Here is a 20,375-nt window from a genome sequence, read left to right on the forward strand (position 1 = left end):
GATAGAGTGAGACTCCATCTCAAAAATAAATAAATTTTAAAAGTCACAGCATTGAACTTGTAAATGGGATGATAAAGCACCTGCTTATCATGAAGCAAGAGAAATTCATTGACACGTTTGCCAAGGTCTTTGCTAGTGATGTCAGAACAAGTCTGTAATGCTGATGAAACATCACTGTTTGGGCATTATTGCCCTAGAAAGACACTGACCGCGGCTGATGAGACAGCCCTTCCAAGAATTAAAGATGCCAAGGACCAAATAACTGTGCTGGGTTATGCTTATGCAGCAGGCATGCATAAGTGTAAACTTGCTGTGATAGGCAAAAGCTTGCGTTCTCACTGTTTTCAAGGTGTTAATTTAATACCAATCCATTATTATGCTGATAAAAAGGCATGGATCACCAGGGACATCTTTTCAGATTGGTTTCACAAACATTTTGTACCAGCAGCTTGTGCTCACTGCAGGAAAGCTGACTGGATGATGACTGCAAGATTTTGTTATATCTTGACAACTGTTGTGCTCATCCTCCAGCTGAAATTCTCATCAAAAATAATGTTTATGGCTCACGCCTGTAATCTCAACACTTTGGGAGGATTGCCTGAGCCCAGGAATTCAAGCCCACCCTGGGCAACATAGCAAGACCCAACCTCTACCCCTCCAAAAAAAATTAACTGGATATTGTGGTGTATGCCTGTATTCCCAACTGCCTGGGAGGCTGAAGTGAGAGGATCGCTTGAGCCCAGGAGGTTGAGGCTGCAGTGAGCCATGATTGCCTCACTGCACTCCAGCGTGGGTGTCAGAGCAAATCCCTGTCTCAAAACATGAACAAAAATGTTTATGCCTTTTTGCCATGTACTTTTCCCAAATATGACTTTATTAATTCAGCCATGTCACCAGTCATATCCAAAAAATTATTGCCAAGACCAGTGTCAAGAGGTTTTTGTCCTATGTTTTTTTCTAGTAGTTTTATAGTTTAAGGTCTTAATGTTTAGGTTTTTAATCCATTTTGAGTTGATTTTGTTTATGGTAAAAGTCCAATTTTATTCTTCTGCATATGGATATTCAGTTGTCCCAACACCATTTATTGAAGAGGCAATCCTTGCCCTGTTGTGTGTTCTTGGCAACCTTGTCAAAAATCAGACGGCTATAAATTATGGATTTATTTCTGGGCTGTTTTGTTCCATTGGTCCGTATGTCTTATTGAAAATACTTTTATGTATGTTTACCTTTTGTATTTTCTCTTTTGTAATTTGCTTGTTTTATTCTTTCCCCCATTTTTCTTTCTTTTTTTCCTTTTGATTTTTAGCTACTTTGTATATTAGAAATAGTTTTCCCCAGTATCACATCTGTCTCTTGATTTGTATATGGCATTTTCTGTCATATACATTATCTTTTACTTAAAAAATGTCTTTCCCCTTAAAGCTGTTAGGTTTTTTTCTGTCTTCCTTAAATAAAAGTTTATCACACTAAATTATCAATACCACCTAGATTTTCTTCTGATACATTTATTATTTTGTTATTGGGATACTTGTTTTTATAGATGGTAGGAAGTTCAGCAGTGTATGTGCTTCTTTTCCAGCTGGATAGCTAGTTAGGACATTATTGTTTAAATACCTAAAGGACTGTGTTTTGGCATAGGTTTGGGTCTATTATTGAACTCTATCTATTCTGTTCTTCTGGTCTATGGGTCTCTTGTAGTGTCAGTACTAGTGTTTTGATTACAGTAGCTTTATCAAAAGTGATAGGATCTGGTAAGACAAGTCCCAGGTTACTTTTTACTGTTCATACATTCATTCTTCCATATTAACACTGGTATCTTACCCTTTTTAAAAAAAAAAAAAAGATATTTTAAATCATTGATACCCTGATTGGAATTACTTTAAATGTATAAGTTAATTTGGAAAGATGGACAGTGCTATACTACTACAGAATTTGTAAAGAGAGTAATGCTCTGTGAATTATGATATAATAATTGTAATAGATTCACACTTAAAATGTTATTTTCTGCTGCCTTGCTTATTTGCACTTTAGTGGCTACTGTTGGGGTAATAGCTTCAGAGGACTTTGCAGTGGCAGCGGTATTCTAGGGCCCTTTGAAACAACAAATAGCATATTTTTCATGCAATAAAATGGAAGAGTTTCATTAGTTAAGATTTTGTTTTTCAAGAGCACAAATGGTTATACTGTATATGGAGGAAAAAGACTTATTCTGTTTGTTGAGATTACAGAATTTTTATACTTTTAACCTTTCTCGTCAATCCTTATATTCAGAAGCGATTATTGGAAGCCATGGAGACATGTAACCACTCCCTCAAAAAAGAAGAGAGGAAAAGAAACCAACATAGTGAGTGCCTAATGTGCTGGTATGATAGAGACACAGAGTTTGTCTATCCTTCTCCATGGCCGGAAAAGTTCCCTGCCATAGAACGGTGTTGTACAAGGTAATGTTACTTGGTAATTTTTCAACAACAAAAGAGTCCTCCTAACACAAGGGTGCGAGAAGTAGGGGAGAGGGAGCTTTGAATATCTGTTTGGAGAATTAACAAATAGTTTATGACAGTTATAGTCAATTGATAATCAGTGAGTTACATCTAACTTGCCAAGGATCTAAGGATCTCTCACACTTGTGTCTATAATTCTCTACTTAGGTCAGATTCTGCATTTCTCTTTCCTCCTTCTATTAAAAGCGTTTGAATTTTTTCTCTCTAATGTATATCCCTGCATTTTGTCTCTCTCGAATGGATATGTGAATTTTTGTTTCCATTGTCAATGTCTCTGCTCCCAGCATTATTTGGTAACGCTGTGACATTGATGGTTATACCCCCCAGCCACCCAACTAGAAAGACGGAAATAAGAAATAAAGAGCTCCATTTTTTTCTCTTCATTACTTCCTTGTTTTTTCTATTCTCTCATCTTCCCTGCAGATAATCTACCTAGATGGCAATTCAGTGGCAAGTAAAGTAAACATCTCTCAGTTACAACTTTTCCTTTTGTTAAAGGAAAGAGAAGGATAAAATAGGCATTATAAAATGTTTATTTTCCATCCTGGGTTTTGGAACATGGAAGATATAGAGATTTGTGTTACGTGTCATATTTTCTCTTAAAACTTATATATACAGTTTTGTTTTAGATTAATGGGGAAGATCTCAACTTAGTAATCTACAGGGATGATTGTGTCTAGACCAATAACAGTAGAGAGGCTGGTTATCTGCTTGTGTTTTCTTCATCTGGAACTTATTGTCATTCTCTTCTTTAAAAACAAAGATGAATCTTACAAAATATTCAAGGGAAAGTTTAAAAACTGTAATTGTTTGTAATGTATTAATTTTAAATTAAATACCTTGATTTATTTTCTAGGTATAAAATAATATCGTTAGATGCTTGGCGTGTAGACATAAACAAAAACAAAATAACCAGAGTTGACCAGAAGGCATTATATTTCTGTGGATTTCCTACTCTGAAACACATCAAACACAAAGTCAGTGGCTATTTAATTCAGAATTTTTTCACTTCTATGAAGTGTGAAGTGATTATGGAGAAAGAATTAAAATTAAATTCTTTGAATTTTTTTAAAGTTTTTTTTGAAGAAAAGTGGCGTTCAAGTATTCCAGCAAAGCAGTCGTGGAGAAAACATGATGTTGGAAATCTTAGTGGGTGCAGAATCAGATGAACTTGTAAGTATTTATTTATCATTCATTTATTAGTTGCTTATATTGTATTAAACTATAACTGCTGAGATGTTTACCAAGGAGGTATTATATGTTATAACTCTAGAAATTTGGAGCCTAAATAAGGATAAAAGAAACATTCATACAAATTAGATAATAGTTCAAGAACCTGTATCATTGTGACACAATGAATATGTAAATTTTCTAAAAATTTTAAAAAGGAGACAAGCTATGTAAACCAAAAGTTAAGTATAGACTTGTAAATGAGAATAGACTTGAGCTGAGTGCTGAAAAAACAGGTTAGGACAAAGAAAAGGAGGGAAAAGGCATTCTAGTAGAAAGAAATATCATGAGCCAGTCCTTTCAGTAAAAAATGTGATATATTATTGTTTTTAACCTTTTTGTGTGTCTGAACTATTTCTTAACACTTATTCTTTTCTTTAGAATAAATGTGATATATTTGAGTAGAAGGAATAAATAAGCCTTATTGAAGCCGAGGATTTGTGTTTGGAAATAGTAGAAATAAGGGTAAAAAATCAGATTGAGGCTAGATTATGGAGAACCTTGAGTACCAGGCTAAGGAGTTTGGACTTATTTTCCCATGACCATTATCTTGAAATTGGTATTTTCATAAAGATTAATTTAGTGGCAGTATAATAAACTAAATTGCACAAAAGAGAAATTGAAGAAAGCGGGAAAGCTTGTAGATATAGCATCAGGTGATAGAGACATAAACTGTGGAAGTAGCGATAGATCTAGCTGAACAATATGAAGTAAAACTGATAGGTTTCATTATTTGATCAAATACGGGGTGAAAAGAGAAACTATTAATAGTAAATGTGACTGAGATATCCCTGCTAATTAACTTAAAAAACGGAAAACTCTAGTTTACTGGACTTGAAAAGTTAAAACAGGGGAGTTGATGGTTTAGGGGGACGAAATGATGAATAATGATGGAATTTTAAGGTGACACTAGGATATTTAACTGGAACTGCCTTGCCAGCCTTTCTTAACCAGTGTTCCACAAGATGTATAAGCCTTAATGCCCGAAGTCATTCATTGCAAGCAATACATTAACTTCTGTGCTTGTAGAACAGTAGGAGCTATGTACCATCCTTGAGAGAATAGAGAAAGTAGACATATTTTGTGTTCTCTGATTCAGGTGAAAAACCTGTTTAGAAAGGCTGTTTATGGCTGGACACGGTGGCTTACGTCTGTAATCCCAGCACTTTGGGAGGCTGAGGCGGGCAGATCATCTGAGATGAGGAATTGAAGACAAGCCTGGCCAACATGGTGAAACCCCGTCTCTACTGAAAATACAAAAATTAGCCGGGCGTGGTGGTGGGCGCCTGTAATCCCAGCTTCTCGGGAGGCTGAGGCAGGAGAATTGCTTGAACCCAGGAGGTGGAGGTTGCAGTGAGCCAAAATCGCGCCATTGCACTCCAGCCTGGGTGACGAGAGCAAAACTGCATCTCAAAAAAGAAAAAAGAAAGGCTGTTTATGTACAGTTAAATACCTGGAGATAGAGCTTAGAGAGAGATAAGGATATTCAAGTTGTCAACAGAGAATTGATCACTTTGAGGTTCATTTCCCTGAAGACAAGGTACATTGAGTGTTCATGGTCTCAGCGTAAAGAAATACCCACAGTTATAAATGGTGGTGAGGGAGCTGATAGAAACACAGAGGTAAGAAAGAATGATTCCAAAGTTAAATAGTACCACAGAAACATGGAGCAGAGGATGTAGGCTGCATAAATCTGAAGAAGAATAAAAACTCAAATAAGATCTGTGAATTTGTCTATTAGAATATCAATGTTGATCTTCAAAAATTTCATTTCAGTAGATTGGTGGAAGCAGAATTTCAGTTCCTGAGAACTAGGCTAAGATTGGGTAGACGGGAAGTAAAGGTAGCAAGTATTAAGCCCTTGGTCAATAAGTTATTTATTTATTTGTTTGTTTGTTTGTTTGATGGAGTCTCACTCTGTTGCCTAGGCTAGAGTGCAGTGGCACAGTCTTGGCTCACTGCAACCTCCACCTCCCGGGTTCAAGCTATTCTCCTGCATCAGCCTCCCGAGTAGCTGGGATTACAGGCACCCCCCCACCACGCCTGACTAATTTTTGTAGTTTTAGTAGAGTCAGGGTTTCACCATGTTGGCCAGGCTGGTCTCGAGCTCCCAACCTCAGGTGATCCACCTGCCTGGGCCTCCCAAAGTGCTGGGATGACAGGTGTGAGCCACCATGCCTGACCAAGAAGTTTATCATTGAAAGGGATGCCAGAAGCATAACTATAAATAAGAGAAGATGCAGCCGATGAATCCGATGAATCAAAATCCCCACCAAAAAAATGAGGGAGAGCTAATGGAGAAAGGAGGTTTTAAAGGCAGTGTAGAGGGAAAGGATGTTTATCATGACAGGACCCCATGTGACTTAATAAGGAATTTCACCTGGGGCTTAAATAAAAGGATTAATCTGGGAAAGGAAGACAACTGTTTCTTCAAAAACTAAAGGAAAGAGTGGGAGAATGAAATTAGAATTAGATATATAGAAGGGAAAAGGATTACTGAGGGAGTCTAGTTTTAATGTTAAAACTGTTTTGTTTATCAGAATATGTGTTCTATTGTTTTGTATGTTCAAAGTTAGAAATGTCTAAATATCAAAATAAAAGTTACCCCAAAAAAGCCTAAAAATAGTTATCTGTAATTATTAAAATAAATTATTAATAATGATTAAGGATAATAAACAGAAAAAAGATGAATGAACATTTGTATTTAAACTTCAGTTTCTATTACAAAATTATTGCTGTCCAGCCAATATGGTTAAATTGAATTGGATAATATAGTTTCTTTTTTTCTTTTTTCTTTTTTCTTTTTCTTTCTTTTTTTTTTTTTTTTTGAGGCAGAGTCTCACTCTTTCACCCAGGCTGAAGTGCAGTGGCGCGATCTTGGCTCACTGCAACCTCTGCTGCCCAGGAGCGATTCTCCTGCCTCAGCCTCCCGACTAGCTGGAATTATAAGCACCTGTCAGTTACCATGCCTGGCTAATTTTGTTTGTGTGTGTGTGTGTGTGTGTGTGTGTGTTTTTAGTAGAGACCGGGTTTCACCATCTTGGCCAGGCTGGTCTTGAACTTCTGACTTCGTGATCCACCTGCCTTGGCCTCCCAAAGTGCTGGGATTACAGGCGTGAGCTGCAGCGCCCCCGGCCTACAGTTTCTTAAAACTAAAATTTTTTACTTAAAATATTATTTCCTACAGTATATTTGTAGAGTATTTTATGGTTTATGAAAGCTTTCATGTATATGATTTTCTTTTATCCTCAACGTTGTAAGGTAGATGTTATTCCTATTCCTCATAAAAGAAAACTGAGACTCAGTGGGATTAAATGATATGCCAAAGATTATTCTATAGCTGAAAAAGTGGTAGAACCCAAATTTGGACCTGTGTCTCCTGATTTTAAGTCTAATATTCTTTTTTCATCACACCAGCCATAAACTGAAATGAGATTGTATTTCTTAGATCCTGTTTTAAATAATTGACTATGTAATATGAAACAGTGAATAGTTCTTTTCTAGATATTTCTGCTGTTCTTTTTACTTTTCCCAGTTACCATAAAAAAAATAAGCAAGATAATTAGAATGATAGAGTTTTACACCTGGATGAAAGATGGAATTTTGTAAAGCAACTCATCCAACTTGTTCATTTTATTTATTTATTTTTGAGATGGAGTCTTGCTCTGTTGCCTAGGCTGGAGTGCAGTGGCGCAATCTCACCTCACTGCAACCTCCACCTCCCAGATTCAAGCAATTCTGCTGTCTCAGCCTCCGGGTAGCTGGGACTATGGCGTATGCCACCTCGCCTGGCTAATTTTTGTAATTTTAGTAGAGACAGGATTTCATCATGTTTGCCAAGCTGGTCTTGACCATCTGGGATTACAGGTGTGAGTCACTGCACCCAGCCCCAGCTTGTTTCTTTTAGAATTTAAAAAACTTAAATGGAGATTGGAAAATTTTGCCTATGTAAAGTTTTCTCTTAGACCCGAAATCATGAATGAACTTTTTTGCTTTTACTTTAAGACCATAGAAAATGTAGCTTCATCAGTGCTCGGAAAATCTGTCTTTGTTAATTGGCCTCACCTTGAGGAAGCTAGAGTTGTGGCTGTATCAGATGGAGAAACTAAGTAAGTAAGATTTGATTTATAATTTTTCTAACATATATTTGCTTTGTTACTTTGATGGCTTTTATTGATTCATTTTTTTAACTGACAAAATTATATTAAGAACATTTACACGCTATACCAAAAATGAAAGTCTAATGACACCACTTGAAGTTCAAACACTATTGACAGTTTATTGTACCTGTCTTGAGACGTTTTAGATGCATATGTTATTTTTTTCCCTTTTAATTACTTGGAAGTTTTGTATCCTAATTCTTTTCTGGAAGTGGTTATCATTTTATTACTTAGCAAGTACATTTCTCTTTTAGTCATTCATATAAATTTTATCTTGATTTCTTATATTTTATTTTTCATATCGCTAGAATTTTCTGAAATAATTTTTTTTCAGAGAAGATGGCTAGATATTATGGTTTTTTATTTTGAGTTATTACACATCAAAAATGTTTTGTTTTTTTTAATTCACACATAGGTTTAGAATTTTGGAGGCCCAGTGTCTTTTCCTTTTCTCTTAGAGCTCTGCATACATCTCTCCATTGTGTTATTTTATGTAGTGTTGATGAGAAGTCAGTGCCAGTATGGTTTTTTTCCTTTATTGGCATCTGCTTTTGTATATGAAATCTTGAGGGTTTTTTTAATCAGAATTTAATTCCTCTACTTTTCTGGTGAAGTCCAATTTATTAATTTTTTTATGCTTTTGATTTCATGTCTAAGAGCTCTTATTCCTGCCCTAGATCCTGAAGATTTTCTTTGAAAAGTTTTATAGGTTTACCTCATTTTACATGAAATCAGTAATCCCTTTTGAATTAATTTTTGTATAAGGTATAAGGGGTAGATCTACTTTCATATATTTGTGTATGAATATTCAGTTGCTCCAACATCATTTGTTGAAAAGACTGTGCTTCCTCCATGTCTTTTTTTATGCCAATAACACGTTAACACATTGGCTTGATTACCATGTTGTAGGTCTTAATTAACATCAGGTAGTGTGATTCCTTCAACTTTACCTTTTTTTTTTTTTCTTCAGAATTGTTGTAGCTATTTTAGGTCCTTTGCCTTTCCGTATAAATTTTATAATTCTCCTCTATCTCCAAAAAATCTTGGAGGGATTTTTATAGGAATTGTATTAAACCTATAGATCAATTTGGGGAGATTTAACTAAGTTGAATATTCTGATCCATGAACACAGTATATCTCTTCATTTATTTAGATCTTTGATTTCTCTCATCAGTGTTTGTTTTTTTTTTGTCATACTGATCAGGTACATGTTTTGTTAGACTTATACCTGAGTATGTAATTTTTCTTGGAGTGAGTATGAATGGTATTATGTTTTAAATTTGTTTCCCCTGCTAGTATATAAAAATACAGTTGATTTCTTATGTTGATTTTATATCTTAGAATATTTTTTTCTTTTCTATTTTATTTTTAGAGTTCAGGACAGCCAGTTATTTTGTAGAATTCTAGATTTACCCTGTTGTTTCCTTTTAGTGTCATTTAACTTTGTCCTCTATCCCACATATTTCCTGTAAGTTGGAAGTTAGGGTTAGTAGCTTAATTAGATTCAGGTTAAACTTTTTTGGGGAAAATATAGGGGCCAGGTGTGATGGCTCACACCTGTAGTCACAGCACTTCGGGAGGCCAAGGTGGGAGGATCTCTTGAGGCCAGGAGTTCAAGACCAGCCTGGGCATCATAGTGAGACTCTGTCTCTACGAAAAAATGAAAACATTAGCTAGGCATAGTGGTGTGCACCTGTAGTCCTAGCTGCTCAAGAGACTGAGGCAAGAGGATTGTTTGAGCCCAGAAGTTTGAGGCTGTAGCGAGCTATGATCACTCCATTGTACTCCAGCTTGGGTGACAGAATGAGACCCCATCTCTTAAAAAAAAAACAAAAAAACAAAAAACTTTATAGATAATAATGCATACTTCTTATTGAATTTGTATTTTTTAACTCTTTAAAAATGTTTATTTTTATTATATGTTTAGTTTCTTAAAGAGAAAAAAATATATGCTTTTTTTTTTTTTTAATTGAGATGGAGTCTTGCTCTGTTGCCCAGGCTGGAGTACAGTGGCTCGATCTCGGCTCACTGCAAGCTCTGCCTCCCGGGTTCACGCCATTCTCCTGCCTCAGCCTCCCGAGTAGCTGGGACTGCACCGCCACCACATCTGGCAAATTTTTTTTGTATTTTTAGCAGAGACGGGGTTTCACCGTGTTAGCCAGGATGGTCTCAATCTCCTGACCTTGTGATCTGCCTGCCTCGGCCTCCCAAAGTGCTGGGATTACAGGCGTGAGCCACCGCGCCCGGCCTAATAATATGCTTTTAAATTTTTGACTGACTGACTGGGAGAGATAGGGTCTTGCTCTGTTGCCCCGAGTGCAGTGGCAATCATAGCTCACTGCAACCTCAAACTTCTGGGCTCTAATGATCCTCCCATCTTAGCTTCCCGAGTATCTGGGACTACAGATATGTGTTACCATACCTGGCATAGTTTTTTATTTTTCTCTGTAGAGACACTGTCTCAATATGTTGCCAGGTTGGTCTTGAATTTCTGGCCTCAAGCAATCCTCACATCTCGGCCTCCCAAAATGCTATGATCTGCATGAGCCTCCGCACCCAGCCTTAACACTTTTTGATACATAATAATTGTACATATTTGTAGAATACATGTGATATTTTGATCATGTATATAACATGTAATTTTCAAATTATCCATTACCTCAAACACTTATCATTTCTTTGTGTTGAGAACATTTTCAATCTCTTCTAGCTATTTTCAAATATACACTAAATTGTTAACTATAGTCAACCTACTGTTACTACAGGACACTGGAACTTATTCCTTCTATCTAACTTTGTACTAACCAGCTTATCTTCTTCCTCTATACTTCCCATGCTTTTAAAATTTGAATGAAATTAAGCCCTCGTTCTGCAATTTATATTATAGTTTATAAAAAGAATTATAATTATTTTAGTTCTGTAATTTACATAAAAGTTGTGGGATTTTTTGCTATTATACCATGTGAAAAAAAAAAATTTCATTTGGAAGACTCACACTGCTAGAACTCTATATTAAACCAGAACATTTTGGTTATATAGTTTTTATTTTAACTTTTAAGGTTTTACTTGGAAGAACCTCCAGGAACACAGAAGCTTTATTCAGGAAGAACTGCCCCACCATCTAAAGTGGTTCATCTTGGAGATAAAGAACAATCTAACTGGGCAAAGGAAGTACAAGGAATTTCAGAACAGTGAGTATCGTTAAAAGTATTTAATATCATAGAACTAAAATCCACTTTAATGTGCTTATTCTCTAACTTATTTTCTACTTAACATAGTAGTTACTCGGAATACTAATTACACCTTCATCCTGTGTTTGAAAGAAAGTAATGAGTTCTAGTTTAAAATGATATCCGATTAGCCGTAGTTACAGCCTTGCCCAGTTTGTCACTGACGTACTTAATGAAGTATAGAAAAAAATGACAAATTCATGTAATACTAGGAATAACACTTAATGTATTGACTGATTTTGAGAGCTATTTTCACTAACTGTATAAGGCCATTGAATTGTTTGGCCACCTGTAAGTCATGAAAATTGGAAGAAAAACCCTCTTTTTTTCCTCATCTCCCGTTCCCCATTCCCTTTACTCTCTTCCACCCAAGCCCTGTATTCCCCAGGGCTTAGAATGCAGCCAAACTGAAATACTAACCCACCTTGGAATGCTGGTTTTCAGTATCATCAGAATGTTTTGTGTCTCATGATCCCACACCAGCAGCATCTCTCTTTTGCCATCCAAACACAAGAATTCCCAAAACAAAAGCAGAATATGAGAGGCTGGCATTGGCACGTGAAATGTTGTTTTAAATGTTTATCCATAGCCTTCCTATCCATGAATAAGCTTTTGGAGAATTCAAGGATACTCCGTCTAATTTTGGGGCTAATACCAGGCCACAGTATCCTTATTCAAAGATGAGTAAACCGGGAAAACGTTCAAAGACCATGAAAAACCATCAACACCAAAGGAGATAAACAGTTCTTGAGAGGTAGAACATATTTTTGCCTCCCAATGGTGTAAATTAGATACCCCATCATAGTTTACATCATTCTAAACTGTCTTTTGTAGCATATAAATAAAACCATAATAATAAACTTACTTGTATGTTTAATTTAATAACTCTTTCTTTAGATACTATGCGCCATAAGGGTAGAGAGCATATCTGTTTTTGTTACCTCTTTATTCTAATTTATTGGTTAGTGCCTGTGTACTCAGTAATTGTTAGTTTGAATGAATAGATAATATTTTAGTCAAGACTCCTTTAATTGGAAAAAAAATCATTCAAAGTACTTCAGATAAAGTGTTTAGTCATTTGTTTATATATGTAACATTGATACGTGAGTGTCAATGTACTGATACCTACTATAATACAGTAGTATGCATTGTAATGAATAAAAACACATAATGAATAATAATGAATAAAAACACACAGTTCCTATACTTATGATATTTACAACTGCTGCATAGGAGGCAACTATGATAATTGTTCTTGAAGGAGTAGTGCTCTGAGACCATTTGACTTAGCGAGGGAGGAATTTGTCTTAGTTAGTCAGGGACAGTTTCCCAAGGAAGTGTTGATTAAATTGATATCTGAATGCTGACTGGGAGTTAGGCAAGGAATGAAAAGGAAGTGTTTCATGATGAGGGAAGACTTACATGAAAAGCCCTATGGCAGGAGGAAAAGCAGCGTGTATTGAGGAAGATTTGGCAACAAAGACAAAAGAAAGTGGCAACCTCAGAAGTAGGAGAACAGCTAGAAGAGGGTTGTATCATGTAAACCAAAGGAAAAGATTATTTCAAGAATAAGGTAATAAACCACGCCATATATTTTGAAGAGATTTAGCAAGAGCTATATTGATTAAGCCATGGAGCTGAAAGCCAAACTGGATTGGGTAAAGGAATGATTGAGAGTTGCAGAAGTGGAGACACAGTAGAAATTGACAACTTCTTCAAAAAGTTTAGCTGTGAGAGAGAGACCAAGAGATCTTGACCTTTTATCTGTTGTTCCCCTTCTGAATGAGCTTGAACTTCTATGAGGGCAGCAAAAGACAGAGAGAACCATCAATGCAGAAGACTGCTAGAGATGATAACAATGTATACATGTTCACTCAAGAGAATAGTTTCTAGTGCCTACCAATTCAGCCTGTCTTGTTTAACCTTGTCAACCAACTTGGGTAGACAAGGCTGTGTGGATTCCTGAGCACTTAGATTTATTTTTATTTTATTCTGGTCACCATTTTCTTAGACTGCTTTTCTTTGCTACCATATTCCCCCTGATATCATCTCACTTTTTGTCCCTTCCTTTCATGCCTCCCTAGCTCTTCCATCTTCCAAGGTGAAATTCATAAGATCACTGTTGCTCTGTCCCTGAGTGTTTACTTATTTGTGATCTTTGCACATTAGAATGTTAGTAGCATGAGATGAGGATTCCATGGCTCTAACAATAGGAGTGATCCTTATGCAGACCATTTGGCTCTATGACTTTTGCAGCAAGAATGTAGAACCTATTATCTCGTATCTCCATGTATCTTAACTAAGATACATTCTACCAAGTTGAGTATATTCTTTTCCTATAAATATACACATGAAATATTTCCGTAAGTACCAAATCATGTAGTTTTATTTTTAGAAACCCTCTAAGCACATATGACATACCTAATAAATTTCTGTATACTTGTGTAACAAATTTTTTTTCTGATGAAAATCACCAGTAGGAAATAGCTAAAGAAGGATATATAATTGAGTAGAGCTGGGTTTTGGTTTATTCAGAGAGATTTAATCGTGTGTAAAAACAATGAGAAGGAGCAGAGATAAAACAATAAATTCTAAGATGGAAGGAGTTGGATTCTTAAACAGGACATGAGATAGCTCCTCTGTTTTAACAGTATGGGAAGCAAATGTAAGTTGGTTTGTGTGTTTGGCATGGGGAAAGCTGAGGAGCTCTCATTTGATTCTATTTTCTTTGTAAAGTAGATGCTGAGTTTAGCTATTGAGGATGGCTGGAGGAAAAGGAAAGTTGGTCATAAGTTGGGAGTAGAGTGAAGGAGGTTTGAAAATAGTTATTCAGGGAAATAGAAGAGTATCAGTTGATTAGGAAAATGTGGTAGAATGGTAAGCAGTATTGAGGATCCTTTTTGAAGTTGGAGTCATGATTTATAACAAAACATTCTACCCTGTGTTTTGGGATAGAAGTGAGTTCACCAGTCACAGCCTTAGAAAAAACAGATGGCTGGATTTACTCAGCACTGGATTTTGCCACATGAGCACAATGAAGAGACAAAGAGGCAAGGAAGTTTAGAATACTGGCAAGAATGTTACTGAAGTGGTGGATGGTGGAATCTAAGTGAGATAGAGGGAGAAGTGAAGAAAGTAGAGGGTTAATAGTCTGGGAAGCCGGGCACGGTGGCTCATGCCTGTAATCTCAGCACTTTGGGAGGCCAAGATGGGCAGATCTCTTGAGGTCAGGAGTTCAAGACCAGCCTGCCCAACATGGCGAAACACTATCTCTTCTAAAAATACAAAAATTAGCTGGGCATGGCAGCGCCCGCCTGTAGTCCCAACTACTTTGGAGGCTGAGGCTGGAGAATCACTTGAACCTGGGAGGCAGAGGTTGCAGTGAGCCAAGATCACACCACCACACTCCAGCCTGGGCAACAGAGCAACACTCTGTCTCAAAAAAAAAAGTCTGGGAGAAGATAGAAAGTTCAGTGGTTTGGAAATCCCAGATAAAATTGAACAAAGTAGTTGAACGTGCAAGTTGGATGAAGAGGAAGTTATCAGACGGTAAGATATTTGTGTTAGTGATTTCAGAGGTTGGATAGTTATAGATAATGTCAAAAACCAAGTCATAGCCATTGGAAATTGCTGGCTTAGGTGAAATGAAGGAGGTTATTGGAGATAAAGAGGTTATGAAAATGAATTACTGTGGTGATGGGTAGATCATACATGTAGACATTGACATAAGAATAGAATGGGAAGTGGAGGGTAGTTTACTACTAGAGATTTTGAGGTCTCAGTGGGCTGTAAGGAGAACACTAAAACACTCTCCTACCCCTGAGGGTGCATGGTATGAAAACAAACAACTACCATTTGATAGGGAAGTGGTGGAACCTTCAGATAAGGAGGTAGAAATTAAGGATAAAATGGAGTGAAAAGGTTTAGGAATGGGAGAAGACCTGGAAAAGGGGGCAAGGAAGTACTTTATGGGCATCATGGAGAAAGTGATGCACATAGAGGATAATTTGGAGGACAGCTCCAACACCCTACACCTCTATCAAGCAAGAGATTGATCAGCATTAAAAGTATGGTTATTGGCTGGACACAGTGGCTCACACTTGTAATCCCAACACTTTAGGAGGCCAATTCGGGTGGTTCACCTGAGGTAAGGAGTTCAAGACCAGCCTGGCCAACACGACAAAACCCTGTCTCTACTAAAAATACAAAGATTAGATGGGGCCGGGTGTGGTGGCTCATCCCAGTAATCCCAGCACTTTGGGAGGCCGATCACGAGGTCAGGAGTTCAAGACCAGCCTGGCCAACATGGTGAAACCCCATCTCTACTAAAAATACAAAAATTAGCCAAGCATGGTGGTGAGCTCCTGTAATCCCAGCTACTCGGTAGCTGAGACAGGAAGATTGGTTGAACCTGGGAGGCGGGGGAGGTTGCAGTGAGCCAAGATCACGCTACTGCACTCCAGCCTGGGTTGAAAGAGTGAGACTTCATCTCAAAAAATAATAATAATGATAATAATTAGCCGGGTATGGTAGTGTGCGCCTGTAGTCCTAGCTACTCAGGAGGCTGAGGCAGGAGGATTGCTGGAACCGGGAGGCGGAGGTTGCAGTGAGCTGAGATTGTGCCACTGCATTCCAGCCTGGGCAACAGAGCGAGACTCCATCTCCCCACTAACCAAAAAAAAAAAAAAAAAAAAAAAAAAATGTGGTTATTAAATGACAGGTAATAAACACTGGAACTATTGAAATATAGAATTAATGTTTTAGTGCTAACACTCTTTACATAGGAGAAAGTTCAGATAATTTCATTTATAATTTAGAAAATTAGAGAAGTATGAATTTTTTTTTTTCCCCTGAGACAGACTCTCACTCTATCACCTGGACTGGAGTGCAGTGGCGTCATCTTGGTTTACTGAAACCTCTACCTCCTGAGTTCAAGCTATTATCCCACTTCAGCCTTCCGAGTAGCTGGGACTACAGGCGCGGGCCATTATGCCCGGCTAATTTTTGTATTTTTTTGTATTTTTAGTAGAGACAGGATTTCGCCATGTTGGCCAAGCTGGTCTTGAACTCCTGACTTCAAGTGATCCACCTGCCTCAGCTTCCCAAATTGCTGGGATTACAGGCATGAGCCACCACACCCAGCCAAGAAGTATGAATATTTTAAAAATTTAATTAAAAAATAACCATTAATAGAAATTGGAATACAAGATTTCTGACTTGCAAATGACTGATTAAAAAAAATCAAATGAAAGACGACTAGAATATAGAAGGGCAAAATAAAACATCATTTAGGAAGCTGAAAAATAGAATTAAAATAAGATGACAGAAATGACCAAACTAAGAATTGTGTCAATAAATTTAAGAGGCTGTATAGTTCTTTTATTAAAATACAAAAGCACTTAGGTTACATCACCAAGATCATCATTCAACTGTTGACTAACTACAAGAAGTACACCTAAAGCCAAAGTTAGAAGTCTAAAGCATAGTAACCCCTCACCATCTACAGTTTTTAGAAAGTATAGTTTTATATTTATATTCCAAAAATTATTAAACAAACTTTTGGTTTGATTTTGTCTCTTTAAATTACGCATTATCAAATATATACCTGTGAAATACAGGTAAAAAGAAAGTGAGAATTGCAGTATTAAAAATCAAACAAAGCTTAATTGAAGGCCAAAAGAATAAATAGGAGAAAAGATAATTATTAACGAAAAGTTTATTTCACACTGTAGATAAAACAAACATAAACCTGTATACACTAAAAAGGGAAAAGTTTTAAAAAAAACAACCTGTATACACTGAAGAACATAATTGACATATACTTGTATTTGGTGGATTCTAAAACACGTTTTTTTACTTTTTGTCATTTATGAACTTATAGTGTATTTTGCAGTGTCAAAGTTTAATTGGAGGATTCTTTTTCTTGTTCAGTGGTACATCAAATAATGATATGTCTTACAATAGTATCTTGCAAACTACAGGAAAAACTGAAGCAAATTAAGGATCACTATAAGTTTGGGAGTCTGACCATTCTATCCCTGACAGATCTTTTTTTCTTTCTTTTTTTTAAATAGAGACGAGATCTCACTGTATTGCCTAGGCTGGTCTCAAACTCCTGAGCTCAAGCGATCCTCCCGCCTCAGCCTCCTAAAGTGCTGGGATTACAGGCATGAGCCACCATGCCCAGCTCCTGACAGATCTAGTAATCAAAAAACAAATGTGCAAAAATATTATCAAAATAATACAATTCATTGTTGTAAAAGTTATAGATCAGATTATGCACCATACATTAAAAACCCTTTCATGCAGGATAGTAAGAAAATACAATAAATTTTATTTCATATATATATATGTGTATATTTTTAGGGAGATGGGGGTCTTATTATGTCACTCAGGGTGGAGTACAGTGGCACATTCATATCATACCTCACCACAACCTGGAACTCCTGAGCTCAAGCAGTCTTCCTGCCTCTGCCTGTGCAATAGCTGGGACTATAGTTGCACACCACCATGCCAGGCTACTATTTTAATTTTTTGTAGAGATGGGGTATCACTGTGTTGCTCAGGCTAATCTCGTTGAACACCTAGCCTCAAGTGATCCTCCTGCCTTAGCCTCTGGAGTACTTGGAATTACAATGGTGAGCCACCAAGTCTGGCTAAGAAATTTTAAAACAGACAGCAACACTGACCCCAAAGCAATAAAAGTATATAGTAAAAGAAAAAGTAAATGGACGAAAATCTTCCAACCTCTTGGGAATTTAAAAGTTTTGAGCTAAATAACTATTTGGGGGATTTTATTTTAATGGAAACATTGAAATACAGCCATACCTTGTTTTATTGTGCTTCTCTTTTTTGTGCTTCACAGATAGTTGCATTTTTTACAAATTAGAGGCTTCACAGATAGTTGCATTTTTTACAATTAGAGGCTTGTGACAACCGTGTCACAACTCTATCAGTGCCTTTTTTTCCAACAGTATGCGCTCACTTCATGCCTGTGTGTCACATTTTGGTAATTGTCACGATATTTCAAACTTTATTGTTTTTATTTTTATATCTGTCATGGTCATCTATGATCAGTGATTTTTTAATGTTACTATTGTAATTGTTTTTGGGCACTATAAACCATGCCCATTTGAGATGGTGAATTAAGAAATGTTGTGTGTGTGCTGACTGCTCCACCAACCAATGGTCCCCTAATCTCTTTCTCTTTCCCCAGTCTTTTTCTCTTTCCCTATTCCGTGAGACATAGCAATAGTGAAATTAGGCCAGTTAATAGCCCTACAATGGCCTCTTAAGTAGTCAAGTGAAAGGAAGAATTACATGTTTCTAGGTTTAAATCAAAAGCTGGAAATGATTAAGCTTAGTGAAGAAGGCATACCAAAAGCTGATACAGGCCAAAAACTTAGCTTCTTGCAACAAACAGTTGTGAATACAAATAAAAATTCTTAAAGGAAATTAAAAGTGCTACTCCAGTGAATACACCAATGATAAGCAAGTGAAACAACCTTGTTGCTAATATGGAGAAAGTTTTAGTGGTCTGGATAGAAGATGACACTAGTCACAGCATTCCCTTAAGCCAAAAAGGTTAATCCATAGCAAGGCCCTACCCTTCTTCAATTCTATAAAGGCTGAGAGAGGTGAGGAAGCTGCAGAAGAAAAGTTCGAAGTGAGCAGAGATTGCTTCATGAAATTTAAGGAAAGAAGCCATCTCCATAATATAAAGAATGAGCTGGATCAACAAATGCTAATATAGAAGCTGTGGTGAGTCATCCCAATCTAGCTAAGATCATTGATAAAGGTGGCTATACTAAACAACAAACATAGACAAAACAGCCTTCTATTGGAATAAGATGCCATCCTGGACTTTTAGGTAAAGAGGAGAAGCCAATGCCTGGCTTCAAAGCTTCGAAAATCAGGCTAACTCTCTTGTTAGGGGCAAGTGCAACTGGTTACTTTAAGTTGAACCCGGTGCTCATTGACCATTCTGAAAATCCTGGGGCCCTTAAGAATTCTGCTAAATCTATGCCTGTGCTCTATAAATGGAACAGCAAAGTCTGAGTGACAGCACATCTGTTAACAGTGTGGTTTACTGAATATGTTAAGTCCACTGTTGAGACCTACTGGTCATAGTAAAAGATCCTTTCCAAATATTACTGCTCATTGACAGTTCACCTGATCAACTGAGAGCTCTGATGGAGATGTACAAGGAGATAATGTTTTCACGTGTGCAAACACAACATCCATTCTGCAGCCCATGGATCAAGAAGTAATTTGAACTTGCAAGTTTTAGTAGTCAAGAAATACATTTTTGGCCAGGCACAGAGGCACACGCCTGTAATCCCAGCACTTTGGGAGGCTGAGGTGGGCGGATCACCTGGGGTCAGGAGTTCTAGGCCAGCCTGGCCAACATGATGAAACCCTCTGTCTACTAAAAATACAAAAATTAGCTGGGCGTGGTGGCGGACACCTGTAATCCCAGCTACTTGGGAGGCTGAGGCAGTAGAATCGCTTGAACCTGGGAGGCAGAGGTTGCAGTGAGCCGAGATCATACCACTGCACTCCAGCCTGGGCGACAGAGTAAGACTCTGAGTGATTGCTCTGATGGATCTGAGCAAGGTAAATTGAAAACCTTCTGGAAAGGATTCACCATTATGGATGCCATTAAGAACATTCATGATTCATGGGATTTCAAAGTATCTATCAACATTAGCAGGAATTTGAAAGAAGTTGATTCCGACCCTCCTGTATGACTTTGAGAGGTTCAAAACTTCAGTGGAGGAAGTAACTGCAGATGTGGTGGAAATAGCAAAAGAACTAGGATTAGAAGTGGAGCCTGAAGATGGAACTGAATTGCTGCTTTCTCGTGATAAAACTTGAATGGATGAGGAATTGCTTCTTTGTTTTGTTTTGAGACAGAGTCTCGCTCTGTCACACAGGCTGGAGTGCAGTGGTGCGGTCTTGGCACACTGCAACCTCCACTTCTTGGGTTCAAGCGATCCTTGTGCCTCAGCCTCCTGAGTAGCTGGGATTATGGGCATGCGCCACCGTGCGCAGCTAATATTTTTTTATTTTTAGTAGAGACAGAGTTTTGCCATTCTGGCCAGGTTGATCTCAAACTCGTGTCCTCAAGCATCCGCCTGCCTTGGCATCCCAACATGCCAAAGTACTTAGATTATAGGCATGAGCCAACGCACCCAGCCAAGAATAGCTTCTTATAGATGAACCAAGAAAGTGGTTTCTTGAGATAGAACCTA

At 37.3% G+C, this 20,375-nt stretch overlaps 1 protein-coding gene across 4 annotated transcripts in view; it reads left to right on the forward strand.

Moving 5' to 3' along the window:
- XRN1 (5'-3' exoribonuclease 1) overlaps nt 1-20,375 on the forward strand; it is a 136,328-nt gene that overhangs the window by 33,496 nt on the left and 82,457 nt on the right. For all 4 annotated transcript variants that reach the window (XM_008008855.3, XM_008008858.3, XM_008008857.3 and 1 more), the window contains exons 16-20: nt 2,272-2,441; nt 3,358-3,478; nt 3,576-3,674; nt 7,737-7,840; nt 10,951-11,082. In XM_008008855.3, the coding sequence (XP_008007046.1) occupies nt 2,272-2,441; nt 3,358-3,478; nt 3,576-3,674; nt 7,737-7,840; nt 10,951-11,082 (626 nt within the window). The remainder of the gene's footprint in view (nt 1-2,271; nt 2,442-3,357; nt 3,479-3,575; nt 3,675-7,736; nt 7,841-10,950; nt 11,083-20,375) is intronic.

This window comes from Chlorocebus sabaeus, chromosome 15, assembly GCF_047675955.1.
Source record: "Chlorocebus sabaeus isolate Y175 chromosome 15, mChlSab1.0.hap1, whole genome shotgun sequence".
NCBI classification, from domain to species: Eukaryota; Metazoa; Chordata; class Mammalia; order Primates; family Cercopithecidae; genus Chlorocebus; species Chlorocebus sabaeus.